The following is a 25,883-nucleotide window of genomic DNA, read 5'->3' on the forward strand; positions in this document are numbered from 1 at the left end:
AAAAAATATACAGGACTCTTGAGTTCCATCTTTTTCACAGTGCTTTAACTTAAATTTTGATGAGACAAACAGCATCTATCAATTACACAGAAAAGTTAACTTTTGATATAAAAGAATAATTTACTATAAATATATACAGAGCTTTCATGAAAAAAAAATGGTTCTTTCTTGATACTGTTATGCCTGGACTACCTACAATAAAATATTTCTGTAGAGTTCTTTTACATATAAGATATTCTTGAAGCCCCTTCTACAGGCAGTGTCGATTTGAAATTTTAAATATAATTTTGTAATTTGTACATATCAATTTCTCATAAAAGTGAATATTTGAATAAACAAATAAATAATTCTCATAAATGTAAAAACAAAAATCTTAAAAAAGGAAAATGATTTTTTTTAATGACTTAAATAATGATGTTGTACTTTTTATTCGTTATAGTTCCATTTAATGTTGTGGAACATCCACGAAACAAGTTAGTTCCTGTTATCACTTACATTATAATAGCTATAAACATTCTCCCACCATTTTCTCTTTTTTCTCTCTCTTGAAGTTAATAAAGCAAACAAATTCAGCCTGTCATGTTCCTGAGAAACCACAAAGTCCTCTGTCCTGAAGGCTTTCCCGTGTCTAAAAAACCCCTGAGATTACTTCACCTCAGGCTGTTACAAAGCGGACGGTGGCGAGTCCTTTCAAAAATGCTAAATAAACATACCCGCACAGATCACACCATATCAGTGCTTTAATCTGTTTAATCCGGGTGTATTAATGTCAACTTTGGAGCTGGAAATACTGTCAGAACCGTACTGTTACAGGAAATTCTGACCACCTTCTAACCAATCAGAATCAAGCATTGAACAGCACTGTGGTATAAAGAGGTCTAAAGGTAGATACTTAGTTTCACTACCTGTGTTGTCAAGCCCAAACTTAAACACATCCTCTGGACCTCTTGTGAACCTTTTGGTTGCTTAAAGAAATAGGCTCAAAAATGTTGCTTTTTTATAAGCTGTCTGATGTTTGGGGGAAAAAAAAACTTCTGTAATTTTTCCCACTGTGCTGAGGAAATGACTTCGTACCACAAGAGAACGTAGCTTACGATCCCCTTAAATTTATGCCAAAGCATATGATGTAATTTGGAGCATACAAACTGCAGAACTATGACAGTAACTTGAAAAGCCAGAGATATATCAGATTCAGACATGTGAGGCAGTGTTGTGGGAGGTGGAGGAATTTACAGTGCACGCCTTTCATCTGCATAGGTGGGCTCAGTGCACACGGGACTCTCGCCTCAGGACTCATAACAATCAAGCAGGAAATGTGAAGCCGGGTTGTTACACCCTCCCCTCCCCCACTGCACCTGAGCAGCTTGTTCCCTCAAATCACCTAACACCTCAGCCCTGCCAAGCACACACACACACACATCCTGTTGAGCCCCGAAAGGAGAGGTACCTCGGTACTGTACTGAATATCACTCGTGGGTAAGATTTTAATGTGCTTCTATTTCAGTGACATGCATCTTATAACAGATAACGAGGTCTTTAAAAAAAAAACAAAGAAAGAAGAAAGAAAAGAAAACAGAACCACATTCAAGTTGATTTTTAACATTTATTTTGTTAGTTGAAATCTTATTAAGGGTGAAGGGGAATGATGATCACACAAAGGTTGTGTGTTTTTTTTTTTTCTTGCACATGGATTTCTGAAGTCAGTGTTTTAGACAACAAATAGATATTGTTCAAATCTTTAGATGAAGAAGAAAGGCAAGGACATCTACACAAGGTGGACAGCGACAACCACAAACCCATCCTTCATTTTCCAAACAGAATTTCTTCTCATCTAACAGCAAATAAAAAAACTGAAAACCTCCACTCCAACCAATTTTACACCCCCCGCCCCAAAAAAGCAACAAATAGATATAATTATATATATATATTTGCATTTGTAATATATTTACTCTTTAAAAATATAACATCAGTCTAGTGACTAACATCTGTACAAACTACAAAAATAAAACTTTTTATATAAATAATTCATATGGCATGACATACATTTCAAATAGAAATACAGGACCCCCATCCCCTAGTCTTTCCTTTCTGCTATCTCACCATGCATGTACTTCATGTACATGTATACTGTGGATCGCTTGCTTGACTTTGTGTTATGTTGTTTTTTTGTTGTCTTTTAGATTCAGTAGCTACATATTGTTCTGTTTCTAGTTCTATTACAACAAAGAAACAAAGCTGCCACTTAAATCTAATGTTTCCCTGGGTTTAACCTGGCAGTGTTGTGACCAGTATTGAAAAACTCAAAATCCAAGAGACAGAAAAGAAGAAATACTGGCTTGAATGAGCTCTAAGAGTGATACACTGGCCTAGCTGGAGAAGCCTGCAGAACGACCTAATCCACCATTGCACAGGACTTCAACTATGTATTATCTCTAAAGCAGCCAAAAACAAAAAAAAACTGACCTCCCTTTGTACTTAAATAAGATTCCCTTTCTGAGTGACATTTGGGGAAAATAATAATTCAATATTGACCATATAACTGACCTGCTATATCTCTCATAGCTTCAGCAGGAGCATTGGAACAAATGTGAGACTTAACTCACTATATAGCTAATGATATTTAAAAAATAAAAAAATCTCTATCTTGCTGCCCCTTAAAGTATTCAAGTGTATTATCTGCAAAAATGAATCCAAAATACCTAGGAAGTGAATGTCATTTGATCTTGTAGTCCTGAAGAACACAGCATGTTTTACTGACCTCAACAGACAGAGGAGACAGTGAGAACTATAATGTACTACAGGTGGAGGAACCTTCAGGTTCAAATTTAGGACCACAGAAGGAAGTGTGTCATTTTTCATGAGAACTACACCAATGTAAAATATAGTTTCCAATTGTATGTAAAATAACAAAGGCACAGTGGTTGCTGTCAATAAAATAAAGGTAGGGAGAAATATTTCAAAGAAATTAATTATTTGTGACGAAAAATGGATGGAATATCTCTTTAAGTTTCTACATGTTACAGTGCAATCAAAGACAAGACACCATCAGTGAACACAGTGCAGTGGTAGCTCAGCGGTTAAAGTTCTGTGTCAGGGACTGTAAGGTTGTGAGTTAAAATCCCAACACTGCTAGATATCCACTGCTGGGCCTTTGGGCAGGCCCTTAAGCCTCAACTGCTCAAATTGGATTCTGTCTCTCTTCTAAGTCACATTGAATAGAAGTGTTTGCCAAATGAATACATATAAATGTAATGTAATCTGGGAACAAGCTGAAGACATTTGCAGTGTAAGAACATGTTAATGTTATGTTACAGCTTACATTGAGGAGGGGGTACTGCGCATTTTCAAGGCAAATCGTCTCATCATATATGATGTATAGCAGCAAAAAAGAACACTGACCTTTCATTTTCAATAACCTAATATTTAACTTCTCTGAATTTTTACATATAACACATTTCTTAATCTTTACAAAAGAGGAAACAAAGCCTATGAATCCTCTTATATCTGAATTTACATAAGAGAATACACAAGTGATACAGTACTCTTTTAAATAGTTTTCCCCTCTTTTTAGTATTAAAATATATATTTATAAATGTATAATTTTAATCTTTTAAAATAAATCCTCTTATCTGTGAGGTTTATGTACAGTTCAGAAAGACAGAGCATAGGGACATCCCAAAACAGCCATAGATAGATTCCAGACAAAAGGGTTTGTGGGATTGTGGGGGTGAAGATGTGTGCTGTCTAGCAATCTTTGGCTGTTTGTGTCCATGTACCACCTGCAACACACACAAAACGGGGAAAAAACACGATTAGAACCTTTGATCATTTTTTTCTATGACTCTACATCATCACTTTTACTTGATTAAATATACAGTATGGCTTGATATTGTTGAAATGCAAAGGTTATGCAAACGGTCAGTTACCTTACCTAGACCCTGTTTAGCTTGATGCTGGTTGTTATCTAGGGATTCCAGATCTTGCAGTTGCAAAGAGTCTCTCTTGGAAGGCTGATTAGCTCTCCCGTATGTTTGTGAAGTCCTCTTAGAGTTCTCAAAAGAGTCTGACACGCTATCCTCAAAGACCTCGTGCATGCTACCCTGATATGACCCCGGCAGATTGGGGTGCACTGACACGGTTACCGAGGCAGTGGCCGTAACCATGGTGACAGTGTTGCTTGGCTGCTGCAGTGTATTTCCACCATGGGGCAGAGCTTTAGTCCTGTTCTGCTGTGGCCCTCTGCCTTGCTGTAGCCTGGGACCACAGTGAGTAGTCCTCCCATGAGTGTATGCACTGTCATTGGGTAAAGGGTCTCGCCTAGATCCCTGGTACTCCGGCTTTCCATCCCACCGTGTGACCTGTGAACTGATGGAGTTTACTGCATTCTGGGCTGCCTCACTGGGTGGATCTTTTGGGCTTGTTGCAGATGGAATTTCACTATAAGGCTTTACCACCTAGGAAATGCAAGACATCAGCTTAGTGATCACAACTAACAAGCAGTAAAACCTGGAGACAGCAGTGTTATCACTTTCTTATATTGGATAAAGTTGATCAACTTACTGTGAGCTTCGGAAAAGATGGGTTCTTGCTGGCCTCCAGCAGTATGTGGGAAGTTGGAGGCAGTGTAGGTGTGGTTATGTACGCATTTCTGTCACAGTGCTTGTAGTCCTCATCACCAATCCCAGACGTGTTGGTTGTTTCGGAGTAGTACTCAGAGTCTGAGACCTCAGTGAAGGCCTGTCGTGGTGCTCTGGGGATGTGCCCAGCATAGTAGCCATGGTTGTTCATAATCCTGGGCACGGGCTCGGATGAGGGACTGGAGAGACCGCTGGCATTATTGGCAAGAATGACTTCGGCTGGAGGGCCCATGATTGATAGCAGAACAGGCAGCAATACCAAGCCATTTAGAATTCCCAACAATGTCAAAATGGCCAGCACTGCAAAAAAGTACCTTTGGAGGAAACAAAAGTGGGATGTACATTTTACTTAACAAACACACATCAGAAATTTACATATGCAACCTAAAGGTGACATGGTGTGGCTATTGTCAAAAAAAAAGAAAAGAGTGGGTTCTATGTTCTGTGTTGCTGTCGTCTAACTTCTCCTCCCACCATTTCCTCTTGCCATGTCTTCTCTCCTGGCAAACTGACAAAGCTGGAGAGAAATTCCTACGCTCCATCTTTGGCGCAAGCACTCTCTTTTGCTCCCTCTGGGAACCCTCATCTATCACCACTGCACTGGCACTTCCTGAATAAGTGTGTTTACATTAGTGAGCGGATTCTACACGTCAGAAACACTCACTTCGTTCCAAAAAGCTCGCTCTCTCACTTGTAGCCTACTCTTATTAACCCCCTCCATTTCATGACCACCAAGCTGCTGCTGCTAATGTAATTTTCTTCTCAACAACTTAATATCCCATCTCACTGAGATCCCATTTCACCTTGAGCAAGATACAGCAACTCTGTATTTATGGTGGTGGGCAGGCCAACAACCCTTATATCTCCCCATCTCTTATCCTTCCTCCTCCTATGTTCACTTTAGAATTAATCACACCACACTAGCACAGGTCTCCTCAGTACAAGGTCAACCAATAAAACAATAAGCCCATGAGCCAAGGTTTAAAGTATATGGTACCAATGGTCACCAAATCCAGAATGGTCCCAGAATTTCAGCACTGACTGTTTTCTTATTTTGAGTGAAATAACCATGAAATAACAACCCTGGAGGTAAGTGAGTAAAAGTTGTTCCTCTACAGACAATTTAAAGCTGGCAGAAATACCATCTACTGTCCTCCTAAGCCAAACATATAGCTGCATGGCCTGGAAGTAACTCTGGCAGCATGCATGTTTGGAGGTGGTGAGCAGGGCTGCACAATATATCGGAATTATCAAAATATTGCAAATGTAAATATCATGATATGCATAATGTTAGGGCTTGCGATAACTGAATGATTTTAATACAATTCAATTCAATAATTCAATTTTCAGTTTATATATATATATATATATATATATATATATATATATATATATATATATATATGTATATATATATATATATTCACTTACAGCATTATCGTACCACATATCACATATCATATTATTTAACCACTTATCGCATTTTTCTTCAATATCGTGCAGCCTTAGTGGTGAGGTATAAAGGTATGAATCCCTACAAAGATGTAGCTCTAGGCAGGTTGAATGACGCTCTAAGTAGAGCTGCTGCCATTGTGCTGTGTGCCCTGGCTGGCGTGCTAGTGGAGAGGCAGTCATAATGGGCTGCAGAGCTACAAGAATTTGCGTCTCTGGGTTTCAGTTCATGGCACCAAAGGAAGGCTCGCCCCTCACCACAAGAAAGAGAGCATGAGAAAATTACAGAGTTCCTCAGTTAAAAGCTCAAACATACATAGACAATGTAACTCTTCTAGCTGTGGTTCAGATATCTGGAGGTAAGAAAGAGAAAAACAGAGTCTGGAAAAATCAGGATGTGGATTCTGGGACTTTAAAGTGTTCCCTTTAACAATCCCTGCCACACACACTCAACATCATCTCTCATGTCACACCCAACAAAACTGAACTAAACAAGTTAACTTCTAGAACATCTGCTGGGAGCATTCAAGTTTTAGAGTGGAAGCTGCTGTCCATTGGCCTGTCTCTTCCAATGAGTCCACAGGTTTGTCTTGGCTAGCTAAGTCAATATATCAAGCCGATATATAAAACACTCTTTTAGAAAGATTACAAGGCCAGACAGCCACTGCCCCACTAAATCTTTATTTTGGCTTTTATCTATTTTATCTTTTTTTGTTTGTTTTTATAACAGTACATCATACCTTCAGATTAACAGAACTGTAATTACCTAATTTTAGTCCTGATCTACACTTAAGTGGGGTTAGGGGAGGTTTACCATTATTTCTCCAAAAAGAAGTATCTCTCCAAAGGGAAGTGTTTTACCACTGTTCTCCTGACACCTGCACAAGATGGGCAAACTCAGTCAGGCTAGAATTCTGTGCTGCACTAAACACAGAGACTGAGCTAAAGCATGGGATCGTTCAAAAATATGAGGAGGAATTGTTTCCACCTATCCAGTCTTGCCTCCTACCTCCCTCACTCATGCCTGCCTAATTAAAAAAAGCTGAAGCTTTCTACTCAAGTGTGAACCATTTTTGTTTGCAGCCAGCTTTGTGCACACAGGGGCCCCGTTCACACCGGGTATGATGAGCGTTCGGGTCACAAGTGGACAGCTGAGATGTGTAGCCATTCACACCTGGCATTATGAACAAGTTGGCAGTGATCACTTTTTATCGATCTTGTTATCTTGTTTCATACATCATTTCCACTGGAGAAAGGCTGTCATGCACATTTGTTATGTCGGTCCTCCGCTCCATTTATTTTCAGGCAGAAATGTCCTGCGAATTATATTTCATGTACCTTTATGGGCTATTTTAATAGTTTTAATCATATGGTCTTCTGCTGCATTAATTTTCAGGCAGAAATGTCCCGCAAATCATATTTAATCTAACTAGGTGGTCTGCTAACTTGAAAATGAACAAGAGATGAGACGATTCGCCTAATGACAGTTCTACCGTTCAGCACGATTTCCAAATGGTCTCGCAATGATGACCTTTTTGGCCAGGGCATTGACACAGTCAATTAGTTTGTCCTTCTTTGCTGCCTGGGATGCACTGAGATGCATTTACATTCACACTATAACTTTTATATACGTCAAGTGTTATATACATGTGGTCATATAAGTCCCAGAATACCTCCGATTGTGGCATGAGTGATCGGATCACAATGCGTCTTTGAGATGCATTTGACCCCGTTCACATCTGTACTTAATGTTGTCCACTTTTGAACTGATCACCCAGGATGCATCTTAATGCCAGGTTTGAATGGGCCAGGTATCACAATTTCATGCTGCAATGCCCTTAACATGTCAGATAAATGGATTCTGATGAGTATAAGCATTTGGGGGAAATGTTCTAGGAGTGAGGCAATTAATATTTTCAAAATGCTTGTAATATTCCATGAAAACACATGAGCTGTTTAGAAGGTTTAAAAAGCCAACTGTTTCAGGCTGTATTGGAGTCCACCTTTTGTTTGTAAGAGGCATTCTGACTACCTCGTTCCTGTATACATGAAAAGACTGGAAAAAAGATAATTGTTTATTTTACTAAGTCAACATTCTGAAAGTTGAGTGTAATTTATTAAAGATAAAAAAAAATACAGAGGAAGAAAAAGTGAAAAAAGTGAGAAACCATCCATGGGCCCCACTTGGGTTAGACCTCCAGAGTAGACCTAGTGTTAGGAATTCTGTTGTTTATATAAACTGTAATCTTTTCCATTCCGAGTCAGGGGTTGGAAGGGGTGGCTCCTTCTGAGAGGGGCCGCTGAGCTTGTTCTGGTGTTTATTCAGTGTCCCACCGCCAGGAGATGTTTACAGGACCGTATTTATGCTACTCCCCAGCTAGAGGGCCTGCTTACTCGTGCTGTCTCTCCTCCACCCTTTCTCTCTCCCTACATCTAAACAGGACCTCCCAGTGTGAATGCCCCAATGCTGGCACACTGCACCCTCCAAATGGTTTGCTCCAACTACACCGCCCCTCCACCCCCACCCCCTCCCCCATCCCATTCTACTTTACCACTGTCCTAAAAGGAACCCCCTTTCCCAAACAACCAGACTACACTGTTCTTCCTCCTCTCCACCTCCTCTTTATACAGCTTTGTCTCAATCTTTAGGGTAAAGAGGAAAAAAGGAAAAAATTCTTTTCACCATCTGACTTCATTCAAACTCTTAGAGAATGTCTGAATAGTTGTGGTGCCAAGAAGCCACCCTGGGGGTATTTAGATTTTTCAACGTACTTCTTCTCTGTTCTACTCTCTTCTCTAACTAAGCCATTTTTATGTTGTGGGTCTGTTTGAGGCTGCTCTCAAGGTTGTGGTCAGGATCCAGCAGAGCCCAGATTCAGCAGAAAAACACTGCTATTTGCTCTTTTTTTTGAGCCAGACATTTAAGTGAGACAGGGAAAATAGCAGGCCAAAGGCAGTGCTCCGAGGCTTTTTGAATTTTGGTCAAGGCATTCCTGACCAGTTGAACCCATTGATGGAGTGGGAAAACATCCCTCTTATGTGGTGGCCTCTTTAGGCACAGAAGCTCTCAGCCGGATGATTGGACATTTGACGTACTCCCCAAGAAAAGGGTTGAGAATGTGTGTCACCACCCAGTGGGTATTTACATGTTTACGAGCAGCTGTTACACACCCTTGTTTTCTACATTTGTTCTTGTGATGAAGCAACACTAAGGCACTGGTAAGGGTGGCCTGAACTTCTGGAGCAAGAATGACAAGGCCAGGTGAGGAGTGAGAGATGGCCACTTGCACACTTGTCCCTCCTGCTCTAACTCTGAACAGCAACACAACATCTGTTTCTTTGCCTAATGACAAAAATACCTAAAGCTCTTAGCTTACATACATACCTGAACTTATAATGGAAAATCTCAAAAGTTTAAGGCAGGGATTGTATAGTCAGTAGCATGTTTAAGACTGTCAATCACTCACCTCATGATGAAGTCAAACTCAGAGCCAGCCAGCATAAGCACTCCAAGTAAAGTGGAGATGGCACCATCCATCACAGGTGCAAACATGTGCTCTAGAGCCACACCTGAGCGTGTGTTTCTGTCCCCGATGGCAGTCAGGAAGCCCTGCAAAGACAGAGTGAAATAGCTAAGTACATCCTGCTTTCATATTTAGAAATTAAACTCTGAGCTTTGTAGCTAAATTCTTATCATTTTAATGATATTATGTTCTCCCTTACCAGTGCAACATGCACAGTGAACTCCACTCCAATGCCAACAGAGGCAATAAGGATAACCACAGGGATGGCACTCAACTTGATACCAATCAGGCCCATAATGCCAAACAGCTCTACTGTCATCATAGCCAAGATAAAAACCTAAGGAATAAATTAAGACACAGTTATTAAATTTGTAGCATACCACCCAACTTGAGCCATCCTCTGTTGGGCAAAAGGCCCCACCACCTTGTGTGGAATGCTTCCCAGTCATTAAACTTACACCCACCCCCCACCCCCACACCACATCAAACTGCCCTCATCCCAAACCCAGCACTGATTGAAGGGTTTAGCAGACCAAGGTCACACATGGGCAGATCTGTCCAGTCCCCTAATATCTGACAAACGCAGTTTGAGGTAAAAGGTTTCAGGAAAGCTTTACCACTCCTTTGCATTTCTTAAAAAAAAAAACCTCTTACAGCTCCAATTAAAATATAAAAAGAGGTGGGGTAGTGTGTGTGTGCATGGGTATATGTGTGTTAGATCCCTCTGGGACAACCTGCCCTCCTCAGAGAAGACTCCTGTGTGATAGTGTTATTTGCATATATGAGCTTACGGATGCCCACTGGTTAGTGTCGCTCTGATTGACAGGGAAGAAAGTAATTCTGTACCTCCTCCCAGAAAGCATGGGCAATTTTGCTCTCTTGGACACCTGGCCATGGATGGCTGTGGCATTGTTGGGATTTGAACTCACCCTATGCTAAACTTCCAAGCTAACTAAGCAAATCCTGTGGAAGTAGGCATAAGCAGGGGAAGGGGGAAAAGTGGACTTACAATAATGCCTGCTGTCCAGGGGTTGAGCAGCAGGATGGCACACACCAGGAAGGTACAGGCCAGCACCACACTGACAGACAGCAGGAACCAGTGGCGTAGGCCAATGTACTGTTCCCAGAAAAGGAACGGGTATCCATTGGGGTAGTTTGGGATGCCCTTGCGCATAAATTCTTCACAGATGGAGCGCACACTCTCAATGGCCTCAATGAAGTCTGAAGCCTGCCGAAGACCATTCAGGTAGAAGGGGAACTGGGCAAACTCCAGCGGCTCAGCAGCTGGGACTGGGAGAAAAAGACAGGGCATTAGGACACATAACGTGTGCACAGACATAGAATGGTCACTCCAGATAAAGCTAGATGAGAAAGAGTCTAAGGAGGACACTTACTACGTAGGTTCTCTCCAGTGGTATCATATTTATCATGGGTCCACTCATGAGGGTGGGGATAGAAATTGGCCTGTGATGCAGCATAGCCTAGTGGATCATTACTGACCCACACAGTCAGGTAGATGTAGAAGACCTCTTGGGGGATCAGACCATCATTATCCACCAGGCGGCGAGATGTCAACTAAGAGAGAAACAAGTCTGAGTAAATATTGGCCTCTGCACCTTAACTGAAATATTAGACAAATGCTTAAACAATCAAACATTGATAATAACCTTTTACACATACCTGACTATAATTGAATGGCTCTTTCTTAGAACCAGTCTGGATAAGGAGTTTGTAAGCTAATGCTCCATCCTCAGTACCATTGCGGTAACTGTCATAGGTGATCCTGCCTGCTTCCCAGTCAGCATCAAATGCAGCTTGGAGTCCTATTAAAAAGAAAGTGTTATGTTAGCCTGATTTTAAACAACAACTGTTTGTCCAAAATCAACAAGTTTTCAACAAGCACTGAACAAAGTGACTCTCTTAAGGGAATTAGATGAGTTAATACTAACCCATACACACAGACATGTAAAATAAATTCCCCCACTCCCCATATTGGGTAGTGTGTGGGAGCTGAATGAACCAACCAGCGAGAGCCTTTCATGCCCTTCAAATTACAAAGTCTGGCAACAACTGAAAAACAGTTTCCTCAATCATTCTTTAATTACAGAGATCTCCACACAAAAAAGGAAATAGCATAGGGGGACAGGCAGTGGAGAGAGAAAGACCCTTTGAACTGCTTCCAGTTTCCACTGTCTTTCAAAATAAATTTCTTCTTTTTACTCTAAACCAGTTTTTCTGAACCAGCTCTAGGTTCTCCTTCCAGTTAATTCTGCTTTTTCTAGTCTAATGCCAGGTGGAGTGGTCATAAGCAGGCAGAGATAACCTCTCACCCGTCGTGATCTTCCTCCCTAAGGCCAAAGTGGGAGTGGAAAAAAATGACAAACAGGCTTGAACTCTGACTGAACTCTTTCCCTTACCTGTGGTCTAGCAGAATTTCACTTTCATGTGAGCTGAAATACCCAGTCCAAAACTGGATAGATCATTAATTTATGTAATAACTATAGTCCCAATGGACTAATCTTCAGGCAAGTATATTTGTGCCTTTAAATCATAGCATTAATTTATGACTGTCTTGCCCATGGAAACATACATGTTAAGGGCACACACAGTTCATTAACTTTCCCCCACAAAGTCTTTTCTGTATGTGCCCAAATGATACAAGCAATGAGATGAGTTCTTACCTCGGAGCCAGTCCTGGAAGTAGTGGAGCCACATGCGGGGCAGTTTTTGATTACTGTCTCTCACAATGTACTTGACTGAGTTGAATGCATTGTGAAGCTGCAGGAGCTCACGTTGAGAGTGAGCATAGTCAAAGCCATCCATTGTGACCAAGTACATGTTGTAGAAAGAGAAGTATTTGAACTGGGCCGAAATGAAATCATACTCCTTTGTGTCCCTGGGCACAATATCTGTCAAGTAAAGGCCGTCGTGGACCATGGTGGTACCATAGAGGCTAAGGCTGAGCAGTGCCACAAATACCACCACCACCATAGTCTTCGTCTCGGGCTTAAGCAGAAGCGGTGCATACTTCTCTCGGGCAAAGCGGGGCAGGTTCCACTGCAAAAAGGGCAGAGGCACACACTCGCGTCCCAGTCGAGGCTCCTCTGCTTGGGCTAGCAGGTCCCGGGTGGAGCTGGAAGGCATGAATAGCTGGGAGCCGTAAGGGTCAGCAGCTGGTCTGGGGTCTGGGGGTGACAGCACCACAGATGGAGGGCTGGTGGAGATCTGAGATGTTGGGGGCAGAATGGTGACAATGTGCTGTCCAGCAGCATCACACTGGGTGAAAGCCTGCACTGTGGTGGTGATGTGGGTGCTGGTGGTGATTGTGGAACCAGCAAAAGTCGGGGTGGCTGGGTCATGAGGGTGAGTATGGTTATCATTGGCATCAGAGAACTCCTGACTCTGGATTTGGATTACTCGAGAGGAACATGGGCTGCATAAACAACACATACATAACAAAATTGATACATTGATGTGTCACCCTTTAAGGTTTAAGATTAAGTAATAAAACATCTTAAAATACATCAGTATAACTGACTGACTGAATTGAACTGAGTTAGTATTAACCAGGCTTTTCTGAGGTATAGTGCAGTCTGTGATGGGTACCTGTAGAAGCAACAAAGGATGTCCAGTCTTTTGTCCTTGCGTCTATGCAAATCCAGACTCAGAATTGCAGGGAAGATGAGCAAGACCATAGCAAAATTAAATACCACCACAACAGCAGCCTGGAGACAGTGAAAAGTGCAAGAGCGATTAGAAGAAAGGCACAGAGCTTTCATTTACAACACCCAACTCCACAGCTGCTGTCTTAACTTGATAAAAAACACTCTTTGCATTCAAGCTCCCTTACTGTTTTAGTGCCTTGAGACTGAATCCTGGAAAGTAAAATATGCATCCTAAATCAACCAGCTTTACCCCCTCCTTCCTCCTTCTACTCCTAACATAGTCAACAAGCTAGTGAAAGGGGACTCCCAAGGATACTACTAGCCTGAGCAGTATTACCCCCCCACACACCCCAAAACACACACACACACACACACACACACACACACACAAAACCTGCCTGCCTGGGGCAGACATTATATTCCATATCACTAAAGAGCAGGACCACCCACTGCTCGCTTACAGAGATCAGAGAAATGTGGGTTGACAGCCTGGTGATATACTGAGCATTCACTCATCCTATTACTCTCTCTTCTCTATCTCTCTGCCTGACTCTGTGTAAGAACCTGACAGACAGGCTTCGTTTTTAGGCAGACAGAGGGGGAGCAGCCATAAACATAGGGAGAAAGAAAGAGAGATGGCAAAAAACTAACAAAAGCAGTCCCTCGTTTATTATGCCTACCCTTCATTGACCTTTTCAGAGTGCTAATGTTCCTGTCAGTCTAGTGAATATGCATCACAAGGTGCAGACGTTTCCAGGTCTCTCACTCACAAATTCATACACACATGCACACTCACAGTCCTGTCTATACCTGCAATGAGAAAGCCCGAAGGGCAGGAATGGGCACTAGGGCTGCCATGAAGAAGGCAATCATGTTGTTAATAGAGGTGAGAGCCACACTAGTGCCAGTCCTTCTGAGACAGTCACCAGTCCTTTCCTACACACACACAAAGAGGCACAGAGTAAACACACAGTATACATGCAGCAGCAGAAATAAACATACATTTTTAATATATTTTAGAATCAGTGGCACAGCAGGGTTGTGGTTAGAGTATATGAGAGCCACATGCCTTGAAGGGGATGTTGGAGCCAGTCTCAGTGAAAGAATGAGCCAGAAGGAACATGTCATCCACCCCTATGCCCAGTGCCAAAAATGGCAGCACCTGTGGAGGATTACACCATTCTCTCTTAGAATCTGTCCAAAAATTGTTGTGAGAATCAGTGCTAAGCATATTCAGGGATGTCTGTGTGTACCTGTGTAGTGGCGGCGTTGAAAGACAACCCCAGCAGAGAGCATAACCCTAAACCTGCAGCTACAGACAGAGCCACCAGCAGCACTCCAGCCAGCCCCACTGCCCCTTGACTCTTAGCACAGTCCCAGCGGAGCATGGTCACACATGCATAGGCCAGCTACACCCACACAAACACACAAAAGTACAGAGAAAAAAACAGTTGGTTATGCAAAAGCTTCATACACAAAACGGCATTTTAGTTATATATCCAGTACTATTTATTTAGCATCTTTATAGTAACATAGTGGTTGTAACTACTAGTTTACCATGAGCAGGTAACCTCCTGCTACCCTGATGACACTGACATCGGAGAAGGACTTCATAATGTCATTGAGTGTAGTGGTAGAAAAAGCGTGGACATTAGAGGAGGAGTTCTGGGGAATGCTTCCATGGACCACCTGGCAAGAGAACCGATCAAATCATCAGAAACTACTACTAGAACCAATTAACCAAGCAGATAAGAAAATGTTACTATTACAATACATATTATTTAAATATAGATTTCTAAATCTCCATTCGCTTACTCTGATGACATTACTCTGATGACATTTAAAATTACTTTCTCTGCAGTTCACCTCATGTTTTAAATGCTAATAACACACAAACAACATAATGTGAGCCCACAGGAAGTTTGATAAGCATGAAATAATGAGCACAGATGCCAGGGTCAGGGGTCAAATGGATCAGATGAGATTACCCTTCAGGCTACTCCATCAGCTCTGTGAAGAGCCAACAACCTGAAGGGGAACTAAATACGCCAGCACTTTGTTTTTACAGTGCCCTACCCCCTTTCTTCCAACTCCAATTCCCCTTTTGCTCACTATTTCTCTTTCTCTCTCTTTAACTCTGTTCCCTCATTCACTCAGCATGCTAGGTGTCAGTTATCTCAAAAACAGCTTGTTTCTATACCTGGAAGTCTGACAGTGGCCTCCTAGGAGAACTCCATTTACTACGTGGCTGAGGATTGATGGAATTCAGGCAAACACTGCCATTCCTGAATATACACAGAATGTCCCCCTCCATTTTTCAGACCTCAGACCTACCCCTGCCCTGACCTCTATGGCAGGTAAATCAAGAGATCCAGACATGCTCATCTACTATAATAAAGGGCACTGCAACAGAAAAATACCTCAACAAACTTTCTCTGCCAGGACTCCAGGATGGCAGTGGCCTTATCCTCATTCCAGTTGATGTCATGGATCTCATAGTCATCCTTAAAGTGTTCATATAGCTGCTTGGGGCTCATGAGGAGAAACATGGTCTGCAAAGCCTCTGCACTGCAAGAGGAAAAGGAAGTGGTGGGTGAGCCATGCACATGACCTCAGTCACAAGGGGCTGGGCTGGAGTCCCAACTTTGTCACTCCTCTTAGTCGAAGACTTTTATTTATACAAATAAAGTTGAGTTACATGGATAACCAGATAAGCAAATCAATAGAGGGTCTCTGGGTGTATAGACTGCCTCATCATCTTCCTCTCTCACCTCTGCAAAAAACCCTGCGAGTTCTTCATCCGTTCCCCCAGGATCAGCTCCTCCTGCCAGTGCATGAACTTCTTTGAGAAACCATGGCAGCCACCCTGTAGTTCCACAGCAATATCTGGACTCTGAACAGGATAGCAACAAATTTAATTTAAACACCTAAACTCTACATGGCATTCATGGCAATGTGGCATTCATCATAAGAGATCCATGCCCACCTGCTGCAGGTCCTTGTTGGGGGCACTGAGTGGGCAGTCTGGGTCCCTGGGATCAAGACAAGGCCGGTTCATGTAGGCATGGCCTACTTGAGCCTTGTCCAGCATCTCCTTGAAACCTTCTAATGAGGTGAACTGGCTCAACTCCTCCATGAGCTTCAGAGGGTCCAGATTCATCCACTGAATGTCAGGCATCCCCCTGGAGAAGACAGAAAACATGCATGGCATGTATCAGTATTAATATCTGGATGTCTGAAAGCACAGCTCCAGTGCCACCCCTCCTCTGCCTTCCCATCATCACCATTCACTACTGCCTGGTTTCTAGGCTGGACAGCACTAGAAACTTCTTGCTGATTTCATTTGGGCCACAGCCACAGCATAAAGTAGCGTTTATTATCCTATTACACGGCTAGGGCGTAAAGCGCTGACGGGCCATGGACTCCAGTATCTTAACCCATGTACATAGAGTCATAACAATTACCTCTGCCTCCCAAACATCTTGATAAGGTGCCAGGAGCAGTCGCGGTGGGTCGAGCTCTTCACTAACCCATTCTATAGCTCAAAACTGATGCTTGCCGGGCCTCTGGCTAAAGACTCTAATCCACAGCCTCCCACTCAATACCACAGAGCCCCACTCGAATCTACATCTGAAATAATGGGAAAGCATTATGCTGTATTGAGATGTCTGAAGGCTATATTTCAAGGTCCATGTTTAATGAATGAGGAAGCATCTCATCATGGCCACTGTGACAAAATGTTCCAAAAAATGTATTTCTTCTTTCAGAATTTTTCTTGCTATTCATAGATGACAACAAGGACACAACCACTTGCACAAAAAAAGCAATTTTATGCAGAAGTGCAGTTAATCTTATCACTGTGCCACTTACACTGTGTAAGTCTTTAAAAAGCGGTCAAGATGAAGCAACTGAAAATTACTGGGAGAAAGTGATACTCTCAGCGCAGTCATTATTCTGTTTATATCCATTAAAATGACGCAAACTCAGGTTGATATATGCACCAAGGAGAGTGGGGGGTCTTTCAGAGTGGCCAGTGCTGGCTGCAGAAGGGAGAGAGAGGGAATAGTGTCCTAACACTGGGCCCAATCTCCAATAACTCATGAAGAGTAGCTTCGAATAAAGCTGTGCCTCTCCCATTCCCACATACCAAGCGCCTTTGCTCCTGCCTGCAAAGAGAGCCTCCTTTATCTCCTATTTTTTGCTTGAGTGAACTGGCCTAGGTCCTTTTGTTTTTCCATAGATTGCTGCTCTTTGTTCTGTCAAGTTTTTCCTCTCTCTCTCTCTCGCTCTCTCTCTCTCTGCTCACTCTGCTTTTAAAAACCCTCAAATTTACTGAAGTGAAAGCAAGAAAAAACATTAGCTTCACCCATAGCTCCATGCACACATGGTGAAAGACCAAGGAAAGACGAAAATCTTTTGTTTGGTAAAGAAAAAAAGAAAACACTATACCCTAAAATTTAGAGGCAGTGGTTGGAGCTCTGAAATTTGCAAAGGCCCCTTGAGTGAACTGAAGATAGCAAAAACACATGTCCATCTATCGCATGTACATCAGTGCATAATCTGATTAAAATTTGATTTCTAAATCTATAGATATCAATCAAAACTGACAAAAACAAGTGCACCATAAATTCTTCCTGGCCGACCATTATGCAAAACATTATGATAGCTTGGAGGAATAGGTGCATAGATCAAAGTTTGCTGTAAATTTCTTGCATGCTTCTCTCTTTCTCTCTCTGGGCCCAAGACTTGAATAATGCCCATTTTATTTGTTGGACAACTTACAGCTCAGAACCCGAGTGATTACCATGAGAATGCACAGTGTTACCCAGTGCTGACAAAGCTGGGGCCCCCTCACTGATGGACACTCAGTCGTAAACCCAGAGAATGCTTACCATTGTTTGACCAAAAGCATACCCCCTCCACCCGCCTGGACACCCACCCCCACCTCCTACCCACCCAGCAGCAGCCATCTCTTCTGTTCCTCCCTCTGTCCACTATCCATGAGGGCTTCTTTTCCCTGGCTTTGACAGCAGTATGGGTGAAAAAAATGGAAGGAGCCCCCGTCACAGCTCTGATGACAGCACAAGTCCAGGTGATGAAGGAAGCATGCCCCAGCTTATCAAAAACCTAAATGGGGCTTTTGCTTGGAGCTTGATGTTGGAGTTTGCCAGTGTTGCCTGGGAGGGAGGCTCTTGTTAACAGAGTGTATGTAACATCCAGGGAGGTCAAACATGCCCGGTCCAGCCGCCTGAGGTTAACTTTAGCTATATGAGCTAAGATATACTATGCACCGCTAGTATGTGCTGTATGTGAGAGTATGTGTGTCTGTGTGTGTGTGTGTGTGTGTCAGATAAGAGTGTCATACTTACGGTAAGTACGCTGAGCCTCCCTGCAGTTTGGAGCCCTCCCAGAAGCAGTCCAGTGGGGTCACAATCATGCAGGGGAATAGCTTGTCAATCATCTAAAATGAAAAAAGCGCAATTTCTGTAAGGTATCAATATAGCAGGTCTGTACCACAAAGGCTTGAGGAGGAGTGATATATGCCATTTTTGATATAGGCAAATGTAAATAGTCAAGAAAACAATGTGTAAATGTCATAATGATAACATACCCTCTCAATCATGACATTTTCTATAACTGGGACTCCAGATTTGAAGCAGATTTTGTTAAGATCCCAGGATCTGTGGAAAGAAATTGTTTGAATAGTCATACACTAAATGATGCCCCTACTGTAGCAGAATCTCAGTTCTGTAATTAATCTTATAAAAAAATATATATATATATCCCACAATCTTTCAGGAGGTTGCACTCACTTTCCATAAAGAGACACCTGGACTTTGCTGGCAGACACAGCAGCCTCCAGGTGGAGCAACAAAGCTTCCTGGGTAAGAATATTGGTTCCTTCCTGTTTGGGTGTCTGTATGAGCATCTGTGAGGTGAACACTGCCTCTTCTCCTTGCTTCTCCTTTGTGTAACGCAATTCCCTGCTCACCCTACTGCCAGCTAAAGGAGTGGAAGAGAGAAAGAGAGGAGTTGAGACAAAAATCAGCTGATGGATATTCAGTACCACAGACAAACGGACAATCACATTAGGTTAACTTGTTTTTATTCCCTATACCCCCAATGCCAGTGCTCATTCCCTAAATGTTTATGCATTGCAACATAATATTAGGTACAAGGCTACACAAACAAGCTGTTTTAAGTTTAATGATGCTAGATAGATATCTGGATTCTCAATAAGCACCAGGCTTAATTAGGCTCTGCAGTTGTAATTCCCACATGTATCTCACATCCAGAAACAGATTTGAGGGTCACATGAGACACTTTGGCTGGAAAAGAGAGCCAGAGCTGTGTAAAGTATATGACACTACTAATGCTGTCCCACAAAGCTAAGAAGACAGGGCTTTGCACGGGATCCCTTGTAAATTATCCCAAACTGTGAGTGGCTGGAACATACAGGATAGCCTGTGCCCAATTCTCAGCCAACCTTGCCACCTCACTATTCAAAGGACACACTGAGCCTGAGTAGCCTGGCCAAAGATAGAACAACTCATGACCTCACCCTCCCCTACACTCACATCTATGTTAATCCACATTTCAGAGGCATAAAATTTACTAATATGCAGAAAAGGCCCTTAATAGCAGAAATTAACTAACATACCCAATTTTTAATCCTTCTCTGTCAAACCTAGGATCTGGCCCCTGGAAGAGGGCCCAATCCTCAGGCCTGGAGGTCTTTATGTCCACCTCACACTGCTTCGATCCTGGTCATGTGAGAGCTCCATGACTAGCCCTTTATTCCCAAGCCGACCGACCCATAAACAGAAAATGCCAGCAAGACAGATGGACTAGATAGTGTCCCTGTTTGAAAGCAGGCATACCCTTGCAAAACTATGGTTTTGTAGAACCAGTGTGTATGCGCTTGTGTGTGTGTGTGTGTGTGTAAGCTAGGGGCTTAGAGAACAAAAGTTGATGGTTGGACCTATCTAGAGGAATAGAAGAGAGAAAGGACAGGCAAAAACACTGTTCATGTGGTACGCAGAGCTGAAATGAAAGACATCAAATGGAGTGGAGGGAGATCTAGAGTCCAACCCCCTAATTAACGAAGGCAGTGGTGAAAAGAGTGCATGGGGTAGCAATGGCTGTGCCAACTCCCCATGAAACACAGTGGCCCAGATCAGAGCCTGTCTGTATGCCTTTCACATCCCAGTACATGATGACAAGCCTGCAGTGACTGGTCAAAAGCTATGTTTTGCCTCCTGCATATCACCCAGGGTTGGTTAAGTGAGTAAAAGTCTTGCTCATTCTGCCTTTAAAAAAAAAAAAAAAAAAAAAGAAAAGGACGCAAGTGACTATAAGAACGTTTGTTTCACTTGCATGTCCAGTCTTACTGTCAGCAAAAATGCAGTGCAATAATACAAGCTACAAGCTATTGAACACATAGCGATGACTTTATCTTGCATGGGTGCAAACAAATTGATTACACGTTCACAAACATTCAGGATCCTGTTCATTGATTGTCACTGGAAGTTCTCTTGCAATTGGTCTACACTGCTTCAAACACTTTCCAAAGTACTTTCCATGTACTGATCCGTTTGCAAAACAGAAATGCGTGCTTGATTTTATTATTTTTTTCTTTTTTGTCTTGCTGTTCTGATGCCATGTTCACATTTAATACATTCAGACATCTGCAGGAATCGAGCTGCAGTCCTTGGGCCTGTAATTACAGGGGCTCCTGAAGTAAATTATAGCTATTTGTGTCTGGTTCCTCCCATCTGGACCACCCAGATAGAGGGCCGAGTGAGAGCTGTTGCTCAGCCAGTCTCCAGATGGGAGCTCTGCTCTGCTCTCTCTCTCTCTCTTTCCACCCACCACTGCTGTGCGCTTAAAGAGACAGGAGCACAAATACTTTCACAGCCAGAAATACAGCCGCAGGGAATGGGAGGAAATGGGCATAGGAGCTGGAATACGTGTTTGAGAATGGAGAGGTTTTGAGTACTCCGCTGCTACGCTGTTTTCAGGCATAGGTTTTCAGGAAAACCGGGCTTTGCTGTAAAGGGGTTTACCTAACTTCCCATTACAAATCGGGTTCAGCCCTAAGGGAGGACTATACAGACATTTAATAGCCAGAAAGTTAAATTAAAGCAGTAAAAATGAGACTCTATTAACATACTATAAAAGGCCGATGTGTATTGATCCATCAGCAGCCTCTCTCTCTCTATCTCTCTCTCTTTCTCAGGCTGAGCACCTCTTTTGTGTCCCCCATCATTTTTCACAGCCCTGGGAGTGACATCACCACCACAGGCCAATTATCTACCAGGAGGGTCCGACCACTGCTCCCCACCAGAAAAACAAACTAACCTCAATATCTTGTAAACTAATCATTTGCTTATCTACTGCCCCCACATCCCCCCTCCCCCCCTTGATGAAACACCAACGCTAAAACTAAAACCTAATCTCTAGGACAGCCTTTCTTACGGCTTGGATTATGAATAGGACTGGTGTGAGGGCCTACATTCCCAGCAGGCAGTCTGGAAATTGACATGTAATTAAGCATGGAGAAGAAGCCCTCTTCCTCCATGGGTCAGCCCTCTGCTGGACCCTGTCAGCAGCATTCTCCTACACGCCCATTTCAGCCCATTCGACCACCCAGCAAGCAATACACTGTATTCTACCTAGTATTAGGGGGATACCAGGCATGACACAAACATACTAGTTCATGCTTATGCAGTCGTCAAATACCTTAGAAAATCCTGATAATCTATCATAACGCTCCAAAATTAATAAACAATGTAAGTAAACCACCAAAATTGTTTATAAATAAATAACAATCTATGTGAATTTTGCTGCAAAAAAAAAAATTTGACCAGGACAATACGAAAAAGGATCTCACTCCAGGGTCATTCTATCTAGAAGTAGTGTGCGTGTGTATGTGTATGTGTGTGCGTGTGTGTGTGTGTGTGTGTGTGTCTGTGTGTGTATAAAACAGTTGCAAGTGGTGCTGTAGTGTGGAGTTGCTGGCACTGAGTCCTCACTCCATTATACCAGGCCACCTTCAAAGTGTTGTGGACCAGATTAGTGGGATTAGGAGGCCACTGAAAAGACCCATGCTGATTTGGAGGAAGTCCCACAAGGAAGAGTGCTGAAAGAGACATTTTTACCTGGTTCTGCCACCCAAGTAAAAAATAGAATACTAATACACAACTGAGTGCCAGCAGGCACAAACACGTACACCAGCATATAAAACCACCAAGCACAAACCAAGTCTGTTTGCCATCTACACTCTTTGCCTTTGATTCATCGTATCCATTCCAGTGTCTTTGCTTCTCTTTTTGAAGTCACACTGTGGTAACAAAAGGGTAGATTTTGGCCAAAGTACAAATGTTTTTAGAAGCTGCAGCTCAAGTGCAACTCTCAATCACAGACACCATGAATGGGACATCCCTGAAGGAGCATTTGTGCCTGTCTCTACCGCCCCTGGGCGAGATGGAGACAGCTCCACCTCTGGCTCACCCACAGCTGAGGCAAGGGCATGGGGAGATTCAGTGCACGTCTTTGTCACTCTCATTTCCAGCCCTTTTTTATATGTTTCCCAACAAACAGCGAAAAACTAAAGAGAGAAACCCACTCAACAAAAACAAATGGATCAAGACTTTTCCCAGGCAGCTGAAACAATGTGTAAGAAAAGGGAGGGATGGATTCACTTTACCTAAAGAAACACTGCTTATGTCAAGCGTGTTTCTGTCAAGTGTTTTGTTCACTACGAGTTTGTTCTTAAATAACACTTTGATCTATTTTTTAAACGAATAAAATAGAACCAAAAAGAAATCAAGACAGATTACAAAATCTAAGCTCCTGTTACCATCTATTCAAACCTGATGCTTCTGTCAGCACTGACATAAATTTCCACTAGTGCTGGCATTTAGGCCCTGGCCATTTCCATATGTATAGCCAAGCCTGTACTAATTATGCTAATCATCCCTAGTGTTGGCTGCTGTGGAAAAATGCCCACATTAGGCACTCCAGTGGCTGCTAATGCAGCTTAATGTGTAGTTGAAACATACATTCATCCCATGCTGAAAAGCAAAATTTTTCCACATTGCTGGTCTTATTCAGACTGGAAATGAATTTACTGAGCCCAAGAGCCATTTTTTTTATTCTTCTCGAGTTCTACGATTTTTTTTTTCTCTAACCAAAGAAGGAAACATACAAAAAATAGGAGATATTTGTTTTTTTTAACAGGAATCAATAACTCTCTATATTGTCTACACACAAAGAAAATATATGGAAAATGAACAACCTCTGAGCAGCTTAATTTAATGGGGGAATAGACAGAGAACGTAGAACTCCCAGCCCTCCACAGCTGCAGCAAGAATAACATTAAAATAAACCATCCAAACACATAGTGTTGCCTTCATAAGCCTTCTTCACTTTTTAAACACAGTTTAATTATGAAAGCCATCTCACTGATTATACAGTCTTTTTGCTCCTTCAGATTCCCTAAAATTGCTGTATTTTGTCAGTGAAACGCTCAGCCAGATGCACTGATTCACTAACTGCGGTCAGAGTCTTGAGTTCTGGGCCAGCTCTTTGCTTTGAAAGTGACTAACAGAGCAGTACTAGGGAAAAGGGAGGCCTTCTGAATTGAGTATTCAACTCATAGGCTGTTCTTGAGGAACGAGGGCTGGGAGTCTGGGCTGTGGTGGATGCGTGTAGGGGGTTGGGATATGGAAGGGGGTGGGCTGAAATAAACATTTTCAACTGACCCAGGTTGACTCTGGCCTTGTTTGTTCTTTCGACTGGTGAGGTCTGAATTTCTGCAGTATGAGTTTATTTATGTAGCTGGGCTGCTGCGACCTGCCGTTCACGTCCAATAATGGCGTTCTTTCTCTCAAAGCAGCCAATAGATCACTATAATTTCTAATTGTTGAATTTGCCTAGTTTTTTTTCTTGTTTAGATGACTTTCAGAATGCAGAGCATCTTACATGCCTCCCTCTGGCATTCTGCAAGTTCTCAGGGTGGCATCTAGAGAACTTGCGAGGGCAAGGTCATTCACGCTAATGTATAGATATTTGTTCTCCCACCATCCATGCTCTTCCTCAGTGTGTGGTGACTTTAAAAATCTCAGCCAAGCTTGCTACCCAGAAAGCCTTGCTCTCTTTTTTTCCATAATGTTTGCACAGCTTGCTTGTGTTGCCCATGTCTGTCAAGCGCACCAAAACTGTGTCAAGACAGATGAGATGAATTAACCTCTGCTTGTGCACAAGTACACAAACATCTTTTTCTGTTTAACAAATGGTGCTGTCCTTTTAATCCATTTTTGTAGGTTTTAAGTATTGACCATTTAATTCCTTACAACCCTTCCAAAGAGGTTTTCCGTTAGTCATGTGACTGTGCATGAATACACTTTGGTCTTCCCAACCCACCGCAATGGTATGGCTTGTCAATAACAAGCTGTTGTTTATCCTTCCTTCTGAGAGAGAAACATACTTACATTCTCTCAGGGGTTGTGATATGATTGAAACAAGATGGTGGCCACCTCAGAGATTCAGGGTGAAACGACTCCTACTTCATTCTCCTAGCAAATTATTATATTGGAACAAGTACACGCATGGTGCTAAAGTTCCAGTGTGTAGGAAGTTTAAAGATAGCTCTGATAAAACACTGCTGTCCCCTGCCCCCAACCCTTCACCCCACATTCTACTTTATTACCCCCCTTTTCTTCTTATTGACAATGGGGACCAGCTCACACTTTCTCAAGCTTCCAGCAATGACCTCAGCCCTCTTTAACCAAGGCAGACTATTTTTTATTCCTCATAAAAATAAAAAAAAAATCAATTTAAAAAGAAACTTAAATTTGCACAGCAGACGGTAATATAAGAACAAAATTGTAACAAAACCAACAAAAAGATATTGCTGAAATAACAAACCCAGTGCTGAATGAAAAGTGTAAATAAACACACTGTAGTGACTGACGCTTAGTAGTACTGAATCAGAAATGTCCCTCAAGAGTCTGGTTCTTCTCTCCTTCTTCATTACTTTTATAAAGAACGAGACAGTAGGCTCAAAGCATACATAAGGGACAGGGAGGGAGGGTTTACTCAGTGTGCCGAAAGACAAAACGCGACAAACGCAGGCTTCTTGGGTCGCCCAGACTCCCTCGCATTCTGTGGTTGCTCTCTGCACATCATTTGATGGAAGGCGGAAGCAATCACTGATGCCCGGGTGGTCCTGGTGGCCAGAATGACATTTGGGTGGGGGGCAGAGGTTGGGGTGATGGTGCAGCTGTGACAGCCTTAGGCTATATGATGATGTGGCAGATGATCCCAAATGCACAGCCGGACAAATGTGAGCCTCTTCCCTTTTACGTTCTTAATTTTACGGACAGCACTCTCACACTGCATCTGTAGTGAGTTTAGGGCAGTTACAGAGTAAAACAGAGTGGAAGTGAGAGTGAACCTTACGTGGCCATTTTTAATTTTGAATTCATAGGTGTCGTTTTGCTGATTTACTGCATTTTTCCTAAACAGGTTTGTGTCCTACAGCAAGACAAAACTTGAAAATAAACACATGCAAACAGTACTATCACAAGACCCATTAAAAA

At 42.5% G+C, this 25,883-nt stretch overlaps 1 protein-coding gene across 2 annotated transcripts in view; it reads right to left on the bottom strand.

The window, feature by feature from the left end:
- Positions 1-1,583: 1,583 nt before the first annotated feature.
- Positions 1,584-25,883, bottom strand: part of ptch2 (patched 2) — a 28,189-nt gene continuing 3,889 nt past the window's right edge. For both annotated transcript variants that reach the window (XM_026936660.3, XM_053233496.1), the window contains exons 3-22: positions 19,092-19,281; positions 18,890-18,959; positions 18,648-18,739; positions 16,265-16,460; positions 16,050-16,171; positions 15,699-15,846; positions 14,836-14,967; positions 14,532-14,687; positions 14,348-14,440; positions 14,089-14,214; positions 13,220-13,338; positions 12,295-13,046; positions 11,294-11,436; positions 11,008-11,188; positions 10,623-10,903; positions 9,813-9,950; positions 9,557-9,699; positions 4,561-4,951; positions 3,932-4,454; positions 1,584-3,779 (exon numbers count right to left, since the gene is read on the bottom strand). In XM_026936660.3, coding sequence (XP_026792461.3) covers positions 3,745-3,779; positions 3,932-4,454; positions 4,561-4,951; positions 9,557-9,699; positions 9,813-9,950; positions 10,623-10,903; positions 11,008-11,188; positions 11,294-11,436; positions 12,295-13,046; positions 13,220-13,338; positions 14,089-14,214; positions 14,348-14,440; positions 14,532-14,687; positions 14,836-14,967; positions 15,699-15,846; positions 16,050-16,171; positions 16,265-16,460; positions 18,648-18,739; positions 18,890-18,959; positions 19,092-19,281 — 4,031 coding nt within the window. In that variant the 3' untranslated portion in view covers positions 1,584-3,744. The remainder of the gene's footprint in view (positions 3,780-3,931; positions 4,455-4,560; positions 4,952-9,556; positions 9,700-9,812; positions 9,951-10,622; positions 10,904-11,007; positions 11,189-11,293; positions 11,437-12,294; positions 13,047-13,219; positions 13,339-14,088; positions 14,215-14,347; positions 14,441-14,531; positions 14,688-14,835; positions 14,968-15,698; positions 15,847-16,049; positions 16,172-16,264; positions 16,461-18,647; positions 18,740-18,889; positions 18,960-19,091; positions 19,282-25,883) is intronic.

This window comes from Pangasianodon hypophthalmus, chromosome 4 (assembly GCF_027358585.1).
Source record: "Pangasianodon hypophthalmus isolate fPanHyp1 chromosome 4, fPanHyp1.pri, whole genome shotgun sequence".
In the NCBI taxonomy this organism is placed as follows: Eukaryota; Metazoa; Chordata; class Actinopteri; order Siluriformes; family Pangasiidae; genus Pangasianodon; species Pangasianodon hypophthalmus.